The sequence below is a fragment of the Stigmatopora argus genome, chromosome 6, assembly GCF_051989625.1.
Source record: "Stigmatopora argus isolate UIUO_Sarg chromosome 6, RoL_Sarg_1.0, whole genome shotgun sequence".
Classification (NCBI taxonomy): domain Eukaryota; kingdom Metazoa; phylum Chordata; class Actinopteri; order Syngnathiformes; family Syngnathidae; genus Stigmatopora; species Stigmatopora argus.
Window position 1 is genome coordinate 19648487 of NC_135392.1, and position 12069 is coordinate 19660555.

The following is a 12069-nucleotide window of genomic DNA, read 5'->3' on the forward strand; positions in this document are numbered from 1 at the left end:
CAGTCACTCAAGCGGTCAGGGCCATAGAAAAATGTAATTTAGTGCACAGAGAAGGCGCAACGACTGATTGGGCGCATCGACCATTTTAGAGAAAAAAACTGTATAGGTACCCGGACATTTCGTACCTTCATCAGTAAGCACAACATATAGCGTCCGACGACGAAGTGCCCGCCGACGAAATGTCCGGGTTCCTATATAGGTAAACAATTTCCTACGATGTACATTTCTAAGTGAGAGAACTTGCAATACAGCAAGCTGTTGAAATACTTTATATGGTCATTTTTATTAAACAAATAAAAGTCTTAGTATACTTTTAGCCTGCGACGACGCCAGACAGCTCGCCGGTACCCGGACATTTTGTCGGCGGGCACTTTGTCGTCGGACGCTATATGTTTTACTAACTATTGCTTCCAGAATGCAGCTTTACTGATATTAAGACAATCTCTAGTGGTACTTACTATTTGCTTCACAAATTGCAGCTTTGCTAGTATTAAGACAATCCCCCATGGTTCTCCGTGGTTCAACAACGTGGTTCAAGCTGAAATCTCCCGTGGATCAATGCATCAATAATCGAATACCGATATACATTCAATCCAAACATCCCCACTTTTATTTATTTAATAAAATAATAAATTAAACACTTCAGCATGTCACATACATACACACACAGTTTACAAGAAATTACAATTAATATACTAATAGTCTCGATGTGTCTGTTCGGTGCTCGGACGATTCGCCGAAAGACGTTTGGCCGAAGCGCTCGCCCCGCCCCCGGATCGTGTGTGTACATCTTTTTCAACCTTCTCCCGCGGGCCATATACGGCCCGTTACAGATAATATTCATTTAGGAATAACAAGGGCATGTACTGCCCCCCACTGGACATATTTCTAAATACAAGTACTGACTACAATGTTCTGCCAATTTTTTATTTTATCCTTGCGTTTAAAGTAGTAGCCATTTGGAGATCACGCAGAACAGTACCTGACAGAAGAAATAGAGAAAATAAAGTAGTAGTAACAGTAAGTACTACTGTAATGAAATTGTAAATCCAGAAATCCTACTCCAGAAAATTTACACCAGCATAGAAAACGTTGAGATTAATCTTTGAATTAAGGCTCTCAGCAAATCATTTTGAATATATATTTCCTAAAATAATGGGAAAATATTTAAAATTAAAATATTGTTCTTATTGGCACACATCACTAGAAGTAAGTGTGTTCCATGGCATTTTCAGGTATTGTTCTCTAAGCCCTCTAGTCTGTCCAAGGCACTTAGAATTTCACATAAGTCTTCTAGTGTTGTTTTTCTCAGTGTCAGGCACGTAGCAAGAGCGTGTGTATGTGTACATATATAAGAATATTGAATAAAAAACATAAAACATTGGCAGCACATTGTACTACGTACTTGTATTTAGAAATATGTCCAGCGGGGGGCAGTACATGCCCTTGTTATTCCTAAATGAATGTTATCTGTAACGGGCCGTATATAGCCCGCGGGCCGAGGTTGAAAAACATGTACACACGATCCGGGGGCGGGGCGAGCGCTTCGGCGAAACGTCCGTTCCGCGAACCCGTTCCGCGAACTGTCCGTCAGCCAAACGTCTTTCAGCGAATCGTCCGGTCATGGTCTGTTCGGCGAGCTGTCTGGCGTCGTCGCGGGCTAAAAGTATACTAAGACTTTTATTTGTTTAATAAAATAATAAATTAAACACTTTAGCATGTCACATATACACACACACAGTTTACAAGAAATTACAATTAATATACTAATAGTTTCGATGTCTGTTCGGCGAGCTGTCTGGTGTTGTTCGCGGGCTAAAAGTATACTTAGACTTTTATTTGTTTAATAAAATAATAAATTAAACACTTTAGCATGTCACATATACACACACAGTTTACAAGAAATTACAATTAATATACTAATAGTCTCGATCTGTGTGTTCGGCGAGCTGTCTGGCGTCGTCGCGGGCTAAAAGTATACTAAGACTCTTGTTTGTTTAATAAAATAATAAATTCAACACTTTAGCATGTCACATATACACACAGTTTACAAGAAATTACAATTAATATACTAATAGTCTCAATGTGTCTGTTCGGCGAGCTGTCTGGCGTCGTCGCGGGCTAAAAGTATACTAATACTTTTATTTGTTTGATAAAAATGACCGTATAAAGTATTTCAACACCTTGCTGTATTGCAAGTTGTCAATGCAATGACAAACTCTCTCTCTCTCATGATTATAATTTGAAAAACATGTACACACACGCCAATAATCCGCAACTTATTGATAATTTTGATATTAGATATTTAGATATTAATGCTCTGACATTGTCAATGCAATAACAAACTCTCTTTCTCATGATTATAATTTTGAGAGCGAGAGATTACCTGGTAAATCGCTTTCAATAGTAAACTCTCTCTCTCATGATTATAATTTTGAGAGCGAGTGAATCCGTCGACGAATTGTCGGTCGACGAAATGTCCGGCGACGAATCCGGCGACGAATTGTCCGTCGACGGAATGTCCGGCGACAAATTGTCCGGCGACGAATTGTCCGTTGACAAAATGTCCGGCGAAGAAATGTCAGTTCGACGAACTGTCCGGCGAGGAAACGTCCGTTCGACAAAACGTCTGGGGACGAAGTGTCCGTTGACGAAGTGTCCGTCGACGAAATGTCCGGGTACCCAGAAAAAGAAAGGGCGTGCCGAAAACTCCAGCATCAGCCGGAGCTTCAGCGGCGAGTGAGGTCTGCCCCGCAACAGGCAGACAAGAGTATTTTGGAAGAGGAAGCGAACTGCTGGATGCCTTAATCAACAGGTTCAACGAGCATGGCGGGACGTCGAGGCGGAGCAACATGGAAGTTGGGATTCCATTTAAGTCCGGGCAGTGGGCTGACGTCGTTGCAGTTATCCAAAAATAGAGCTCCTTGGACGGCTAATTGACGGTTGGACGGCGCCCAGGACCGAAGTGGAAGTTTAATTTATCGGCCTGCTGCCCGGCGGCGAGAGACGTCTGCCCCGCAATCCGGCCCCGGTCAGAACAGTCACAACATGTTTTTGGGGAAACGGATGTCTTACCGGGCATTTTTATTTAAACATTAACTGAACGTGCAGCCCTCATCATCATGTATGGGAATGCTGCTGCCTGACCCTTAATGGTAAAGCCAGCTTTGATCAACAAGTTCGACTGTCCTCATGGCTTAAAAAACAAGAACAAGACTATGTTTTGACAGATTCGTTTATAGCTGTTTTTTTAAAAGTAGTTTTGGTACCTGACATGTTTAGTCAGGCGAGTATCGTAATCCCTCGGATTTCGCAGACAATGGACCCATGACCACAAGAAGACAAAGGATTTGGATTAAACCTGTTTTGGGGGGATTTACAGTCGGGCAAATATGTATTTAGTCAACCACCAATTGTGCAAGTTATCCTACTTGAAAAGATTAGAAAGGCCTGTAATTTTCAACATTGGTAAACCTCAACCATGAGAGACAATGTGGAAACAAACACTGTTTGATTTTTAAAGAATTTATTTGCAAATCATGGTGGTAAATAAGTATTTGATCAATACCAAAAATTCATCTCAATATTGTTATGTACCCTTTGTTGGCAGTAACGGAGGCCAAACGTTTTCTGTAACTCTTCACAAGCTTTTCACACACTGTTGCTGGTATTTAGGCCCATTCCTCCATCTCTTCTAGAGCAGTGATGTTTTGGGGCTGTCGTTGGGCAACACGGACTTTCAACTCTCTCCAAAGATTTTCTATGGGGTCGAGATCTGGAGACTGGCTAGGCCACTCCAGGACCTTGAAATGCTTCTTACGAAGCCACTCCTTTGTTGTCATGGCTGTGTGTTTGGGATCATTGTCATGCTGAAAGACCCAGCCACGTCTCATCTTCAATGTCCTTGCTGATGGAAGGAGATTTTCACTCAAACTCTCTCGATATATGGCCCCATTCATTCTTGCTTTTACACAGATCAGTCGTCCCGGCCCCATTACAGAAAAACAGCCCCCAAGCATGATGTTTCCACCCCCATGCTTCACAGTGGGTATGGTGTTCTTCAGATGCAATTCAGTATTCTTTCTCCTCCAAACACGAGAACCTGTGTTTCTACCAAAAAGTTCTATTTTGTTTTCTTCTGAACATAACACATTCTCCCAGTCCTCTTCTGGATCATCCAAATGCTCTCTAGCGAACCACAGACGTGTACTGGCTTCAGCAGGGGGGCACGTCTGGCAGTGCAGGATTTGAGTCCCTGACGGCGCAGTGTTACTGATAGTAGCCTTTGTTACTGTGGTCCCAGCTCTCTGTAGGTCATTCACTAGGTCCCCCCGTGTGGTTCTGGGATTTTTGCTCACCGTCATTGTTATCATTTTGACACCACGGGGTGAGATCTTGCATGGAGCCCCAGATCGAGAGAGATTATCAGTGGTCTTGTATGTCTTCCATTTTCTAATAATTGCTCGCCAAATACAAGCAGACAAACTCTCAAAGCTAAAAAGTGGACTACTATCTCAGCAGAATACATTTGTACGCCAAGCTCAGCTGAACCAGGCATCCGTTCGGGCCAGCTTTTCGGGTTGCTAAACTGATAGCAAGCAGCGGTAAGCCTTTCACTGACGGAGAGTTTGTTAAGAAATGTATGGATGCTGTCGCGGAGGAGGTGTCCCGAGAAGAAAGATGCATTTAATGCCGTAAGTCTGTCGGCGAGTACAATCACCAGACGCGTTGAAGAAATCGGGAGTAATGTATATGCCCAGCTGCAGCAGAAGACGAAAGAATTTGACTTTTTTTCATTAGCACTGGATGAAAGCACGGACGTGCAAGACAGCGCAACTGCTCATTTTTATTCGTGGAGTTAGCGCAAACTTTGACAGAGTTATTTAGGTATTATTTATTTCATAAATAGTGTTATTTATTTCCTGTTTTTTCTGTGAAGAACTCAGAGAGGGTTATTTAGTTATTATTTATTTCATTAATAGTGTTATAATTTGTTTCCTGACTTTTTTTCTGTAAAGAACCTGGAAAGGGTTATTTGGTTATGTGTGGCTTTCTGGAAAACAATAAAAAAAATTAAGCCCCCCTACGATCGTCACACTTTTTCTGTTACAAACTGACACCGGCCCCCCATCAGAGAAGGGAAAAGTTATGTGGCCCTCACAGGAAAAAGTTTGAGGACCCCTGCTTTACACCAAGCGTTTTACCTATTGCAGATTCAGTCTTTCCAGCCTGGTGCAGGTCTACAATTTTGTCTATGGTGTCCTTCGACAGCTCTTTGGTCTTGGCCATAGTGGAGTTTGGAGTGTGAGAAACTGAGGTTGTGGACAGGTGTCTTTTATACCAATAATGAGTTAAAACAGATGCTATTAATACAGGTAACGAGTGGAAACTTAGAAGAAGTTAGACCTCTTTGACAGCCAGAAATCTTGCTTGTTTGTAGGTGGCCAAATACTTATTTTCCACTCTAACTTGGTAATAAATTCTTTAAAAATCAAACAATGTGATTTTCTGTTTTTTTCCACATTCTGTCTCTCATGGTTGAGGTTTACCCATGTTGACAATTACAGCCCTCTCTAATCTCTTCAAGTAGGAGAACTTTTACAATTGGTGGTTGACTAAATACTTATTTGCCCCACTGTATATCAAGCGGAAAGGAACTATTTTCACTGTAAATACAGTATTTACATTTATATATATATACAGTGGTACCTCGAGATACGAGCTTAATTCGTTCCGGGACTGAGCTCATATTTTGATTTTCTCGTAACTCAAACGAACGTTTCCCATTGAAATGAACTAAAAACAAATTAATTAGTTCCAACCCTCTGAAAAAACACCAAAAACAGGATATTGGATTGGAAAAAATGTTTTATTTGTTCTAATTCGCCATCTATTAACAAAGTAACAAATAACTAGTGGTTTAATAGTATACTAAAATGTGTTTAATAGAACTGAAATTAGACGGATTCTGCGCAGGGTAGAGAGAGAGGGACAGAGAGGGGGGAGACTTTTTGCACGGCAACGCGCCCGTAACAAAACATAAACAAATTTAAATGAACTTGGTACGATCCAGACACACTCAAAAATAAATTTAATCTAACCTTACACTAAACTTAATTCTAATTTTATTTTAAATTTCTATACCTTTCTTCTCCCCGGTTGGCTCTATTTGCCCCGCCTCCACCCTGACTTTCACATGCAAGAAGGGCTGTTTGCTTTTGTAATCCCTTCAAAATATTCCGAAAATGATGCACACAAATGTCCTCACAATAGGATAACGCACTACCACTTGCCAACGAGTAGTATATATAACTCTCGTATTAGCGATTGCCTCGCTATTTGCAATGACAAACGGGGGGGGGGGGGGGGGGGGAACACTGAAAAAATGCAACACTCCACCCAGTGCTCGCAGAGACATTACACGAGGGAGTTGCGACCAGATAGACATTACACAAGGGAGTTGCGACCAGAGAGACATTACACCAGTGGCGGGCCGTCAGGGCCTTCAAGGCCTTCTCTGCTGGCCTAAGAAATATCTGAATCATATTATATTTTGTCCATCAATACTTATTATTCCAAATAGTCTGTTAGCTTCCTTTCATTGCTTTTCCCCCTGGTTGCACTGCTTCCAGATGTGTGTTTTCATTGCATTTAACCAATCACATTTCAGCCATTATTTGTTGCCAGGATCAGAAATCTGCCTCAAAGCCTTCACAATCAGTTTTGCGGGCTCTGCTGCATTAAACAAGACTGTTGCTTTTAACCAATTAGATTTCGAGTTGGCAACCCCACAATGCTTTTTCGCAGGCATTGGCATTTCGCTGGCTGGGATACGTCATTGCTTTCACCAACTATTATTGGCTTGCTATAGAGTAGGCGGGCCAAAGCCAGAATGAGGCAGCCAGACTAGCAAACTCCACCCACAATGGCCAACGCAGGAAAGCAAATGGATTCGGTTGCAGATTTGCTGGCAAAGCCATTTTCCAGACGGACTTTTCCAGAAAAGATGGACATCATTAAGAAAGGGCGGTCAAATCCGAAGCTAGCAAGCCTGTTTGGGCTGTGTTTGGACCTTTCAGTGCGCTAACTAAGAGCGCTATCCCTGGCTCACGGGCTCCGATGAACACAGCAAATTATATTGCTGGGAGTGCTTGTTATTTGCCACCGATCGACATGGTGTTTGGAGCAACACTGGATTTGCAAATTTGTCTTGTTTAACCAAAGCAACAACGAGACACCAAAGCTCTGCCGGACACTTACAAGCAACAGTCCACTCCAAAACTTTTGGAGATACTCGAGTGGAATTACAATTAAACGAGCAAGTGCGCAGGGAAACGGAGCGCCACAACAAAAAGGTAAAGAAAAATAGGGAAATCTTAAAAAGTTTGATAGACCACGTAATTTTCTTGGGCAAGCAGGAACTTTCATTTTGGGGACACGATGAAAGCGCTGCCTCCCCAAATAAAGGAAATTATGTGGAACTTCTTTCTCTCATTGCTGAGAAAAACACGGATTTACATTACCACCTGTCCACTAATAAAGTATTTAGTGGCACGTCGGGCAAAATACAAAACAACCTGATCACTGCTATTGCTGAAGTGATGGAGGAAGAGATCAGAAGCGAAATAAAAAAGTAGTTTGTCTCTGTAATGGTGGATGAGACGACAGACGCGAGTAATGCAGCACAGCTCGCACTGGTTCTGCGTTGTGTCAAGGAGCGTTTCGTCAGATTTGAAAATGTTACCAGTGGGAAGCGAGCATTGCAGGTCTCATCATTCAATTTTTGGTGGAAAATTAATGTCTGCGTAAAGTTGTGGCACAGTGTTATGACGGTGCAGCGGTCATGTCGTCTGGATTAAATGGGGTGCAGGCTAAAGTTAAGGAGAGAGCACCGTTAGCTTTATTCATACACTGCTATGCCCATCGGCTCAATTTAGTACTGACTCAGGGGGCCACAAAGCTTAAAGAATGCAAGATATTTTTTGCTCACCTGAATGGTTTTGCTGCATTTTTTTCGAGATCGCCTCGACGCACACAGCTGCTGGACGAAATCTGCCAGCAGCGTCTGCCCCGTGTGGCACCAACACGAAGGCAGTACGCATCCAGGGTGGTCAATACAGTATTTGAGGAGAGCTGCTCTAAAGGAACTGTTTCATCACATCCTGGAGCATCATGACGAGTACGACGAGGAGTCTGTGCGGTGTGCTGATGGATTTAAAGCACATCTGGATGATTTTGAATTTTGTTTTTTTCTTCACACATTTGATGGCATTTTTGAGCATTCACACGTGCTTTTTTCAATACTACAGAACCACAAACTGGATGTACAGTTTTGTCTTGCAAGAGTAAAGGAATTTTGTGACACAGTTGAACGCGAGAGGAGCCGATATGAGGAAATCTACGAGGCCACCGAACGCAGTGCGGGTGCTCCAAGCGCACAAAGAGGTCAAGCGCAAGATTCTCGCGTGCACTACCAACAACTTCACGACAGGATTCTGGACAATATTATTTGCCAGACGCGGACCAGATTTCAAGACCATGAAAGACTGATGTTTCTCTCCCTCCTCGACTCGCAGATGTTTCAGGAATACCAGGAAACTTTCCCACATGCAGCCTTCTCCACCTTAACGCAGAGCCACGGAACACTTTTCGATCTGCCTCGGCTAAGAACAGAACTGATTGTTATGTATGCCATGGATGATTTTGCAGGAAAATCTCCCACTGATCTCCTTGACTTCCTTCAGCAGAAAAATCTGAGTGAGAGCATGGGGCAGCTGTACACATTACTGTGTTTGGCAGTGACCATCCCCGTGTCCACTGCTTCTGTCGAAATGACGTTTTCAGCCCGAAATAGAATCAAAACTTATGCCAGAAATACAACAGGACAGACTAAACTTTCAGCATTAGCTTTGATGGCCATAGAAAGGAACTTCTTGATGGACCGGAAACGCATGTGTAATCTTATCGACAGAGTAATTGAAATCTTCTTGAGGAAAGAAAGGAGGATGGATTTTGTGTATAAATAAAAATAATTTTTGTTGAGTAAACTGTCTATTTTCCGAAATAATATTTAAATTGTTGAGGTTATTACTGCTTCTTTTTATGTGTCGCAGCTGTGGCTGCATTAAAGGTTTTATAGACATAAAATACTTATTGAGGGTTGGATTGATTCACACGTAGCACTACTGAAGGCCCAGGTGTGAAATGCACGGCCCGCCACTGCATTACACGAGGGAGTTGCGACCAGAGAGACATTACACGAGGGAGTTGCAACTAGAGAGACATTACACGAGGGAGTTGCGACCAGAGAGACATTACACGAGGGAGTTGCGACCAGAGAGACATTACACGAGGGATTTGCGACCAGAGAGACATTACACGAGGGAGTTGCGACCAGAGAGACATTACATGAGGGAGTTGCGACCAGAGAGACATGACACGAGGGAGTTGCGACCAGAGAGACATTACACGAGGGAGTTGCGACCAGAGAGACATTACACGAGGGAGTTGCGACCAGAGAGACATTACACGAGGGAGTTGCGGGAAGAGAGACAGTGCCCATGATGTTCTTATGAGCAGCCGCTCGCGTCCGCTGTCTGCTCGTATATCAAAATTTGTCTTGTATCTCAAGATAAATATTTGCCCGAAATTTTACTCGTATCTCGAATTGCTCGTATGTCGGGCCACTCTTATGTTGAGGTACCACTGTACTGTATTTACTTGCATGTAAGTCGCATGCGCATACAAGCCGCACCCTTAAAAAATTTTAATTTCTCAATTTCTCGCGTATAAGCCACCCTGGTTTACAATTTTCACCTCCATAGTCATGGTTTTAAGAGGTAGTACAAATGTGTTACTTTGAAGGAAAAATCTTAATACAAATCATCGCACGTGGTATTTCTGAGATACGGTATGAACCAAAAGCACATTATTAGGGTCAATATCATAAGGAAGTTAAAATGCCTGTCTTTGTAAATGCATAGATCATGTTTCTGCAATAGTTGTCACTTTTGAACAAGAAATAAAACAAAACAAAAAATCAAAGTGGAATTTTTTTTTATTTCAAAACAAAGGCTACTCATGTCTTGCCAGTCAATGACCGTATCGCCCGCATTGTCTTGTGTCATGGCATCATGGTGTTGTGGTACTTTGTCACCTTGCAGTTTCGTGCTTGTCGTCTTTTTATGCGCATATAGGCCGTACCCTTCGATTCAGTCATTATCTTTTTGCTCGACAAATGCGGCTTAAATACGGTACATTATATTGAGATATACATTACAGTCTTTTGACATGTTTGCTGTAATATTTAATATATATGCAGTTTTTGATCATTGTACTTGTGTGCTTGTATATTTGTATAGGCGCGAAAACATGTATTGTGGTAGTTATAATGGGGGTGATCTTACTTTGCCCTTTTTTGTTTATCGCGGCCAGATCTGGTCTACATTAACCACAATATTCGAGGGATTACTGTATCAAGCAACATGGCACACAGCTGATTATTGGGAGGAGGGTCGCACTACTTTTATTTCTGAATGTAGTGTCTGATGGTAACATTAATATGGATGCAAACAGAAATATTTATACCAATCAAGCATTCCACAACTAAGCAAACTGTTCAGTACGTAGCTATTCCCATCATGTTAAAGTCATCTGCTATATTTCTAAGGGCCTTGAATGTAGGCATGACCAAGAATTTGTAAGGACGGCCAATTACAATATTTTCTTTTTATATTTACGATAGGACGCCATTCCTAAACTCGTTCCATGCCCATAACATAGCTTCAGTAAAAAAAAAAAAAATATTTAACTAAATTCACTGTGACAGGAACGCCAATGCTGGAAGATGCAGATGAAGGTGGCGTGAGACTCTGGCATCTGGTGAAGGCCAGTGAAGAGCCTGATCTTCCCAAACATCGTAGAGGCAGTCTGAGGGAACGAGAGAGGGCCAAGGCCATACCAGAGATCTACCTGACCCGCTTACTTTCCATGAAGGTACACATATGCTTCTACAAAAGTTCTACCGGGATTTCAAAAATGTGTGTGCAGTTTATGATGTTGTCCAGGGTGTGCAAGTGGAGGAATAATGTGTGTCTAAACCACTGCCCATATTGTCTATGATGGGCTAAATTCTCATTTGTGTTTTTTTTCCCTTGGGAGTTTTGTTTTTTTGGGAGGATTTTTTTGCTGTTATTTTTGCATGTGGCTCCAAGCTTTTCTGTCGCCTAACAGCAATATAATACATTGTATATTAATCATATATTGACGTTCCTTGATATGCTAAAGCCGTAGCACGCCATTGCGGCACAAATGATTCTAAACCGTGGCGTTCTTTTGTACATAATTCAGCTGGTAGGAACCATGTTAATGCTAATGGAGTCCGCTGTCTGGTTAAGAGTGAGACACACATGAAGTGAACGCTCTTCCCTTATGGAGATGCGTGCGTGTTGTGGCGATCTATATGCTGTGAATAAATAAAAAATACATTCTCGTGTGGTACACCAGCGTGGTGAAGAGGTCCGAGGTGTAGCGGCTGGTCTCTCCGCCCAGGTTGCCGTGCTGCACGTTGCAGCGACCGTTCTTCTCCACAAAGCGCTGCTGCTTTTGCTTGACCACAGGCGCGCATGTGCCGCTGTTCACCGCCCGGAGCTTACATCTTCCGAGGTCCGGAACTGCAAATTCTCATGTGGACTAAGACACCCTGCTTCCGACTCAGAGGAATAAAAAATTAACCAGCATTATGAGGGATTTGCGCCATAGATACATACGGTCATGAACCTGGCATGACGATAGGACGTACACTGCATGGGGCCACTCAAAAGGAGACTGATTACAACATGGTCGGAGCCATTCAATTTGGCAATCAATTTGACGGTGTCAAGACAACAACAACAGCAATATTTGTACAAGAAAAACACCTCAGATCTAATGAAGAGGACCTGGACTAAAGCTCCAATAACCTGTTTTTTATTTATTATTTATGTCAGGCTCGCCATTAGACATTCCCAAATTCACGCACAAAGAAAAAAAGACAAACCCAAACGTAAACTTATGTTCATTGTGCTGTAG

General features: G+C 42.4%; 1 protein-coding gene across 5 annotated transcripts in view; it reads left to right on the top strand.

The window, feature by feature from the left end:
* Positions 1-12069, top strand: part of plxnb1b (plexin b1b) — a 219861-nt gene that overhangs the window by 177944 nt on the left and 29848 nt on the right. For all 5 annotated transcript variants that reach the window (XM_077602784.1, XM_077602782.1, XM_077602783.1 and 2 more), the window contains one exon: positions 10829-10995. In XM_077602784.1, coding sequence (XP_077458910.1) covers positions 10829-10995 — 167 coding nt within the window. The remainder of the gene's footprint in view (positions 1-10828; positions 10996-12069) is intronic.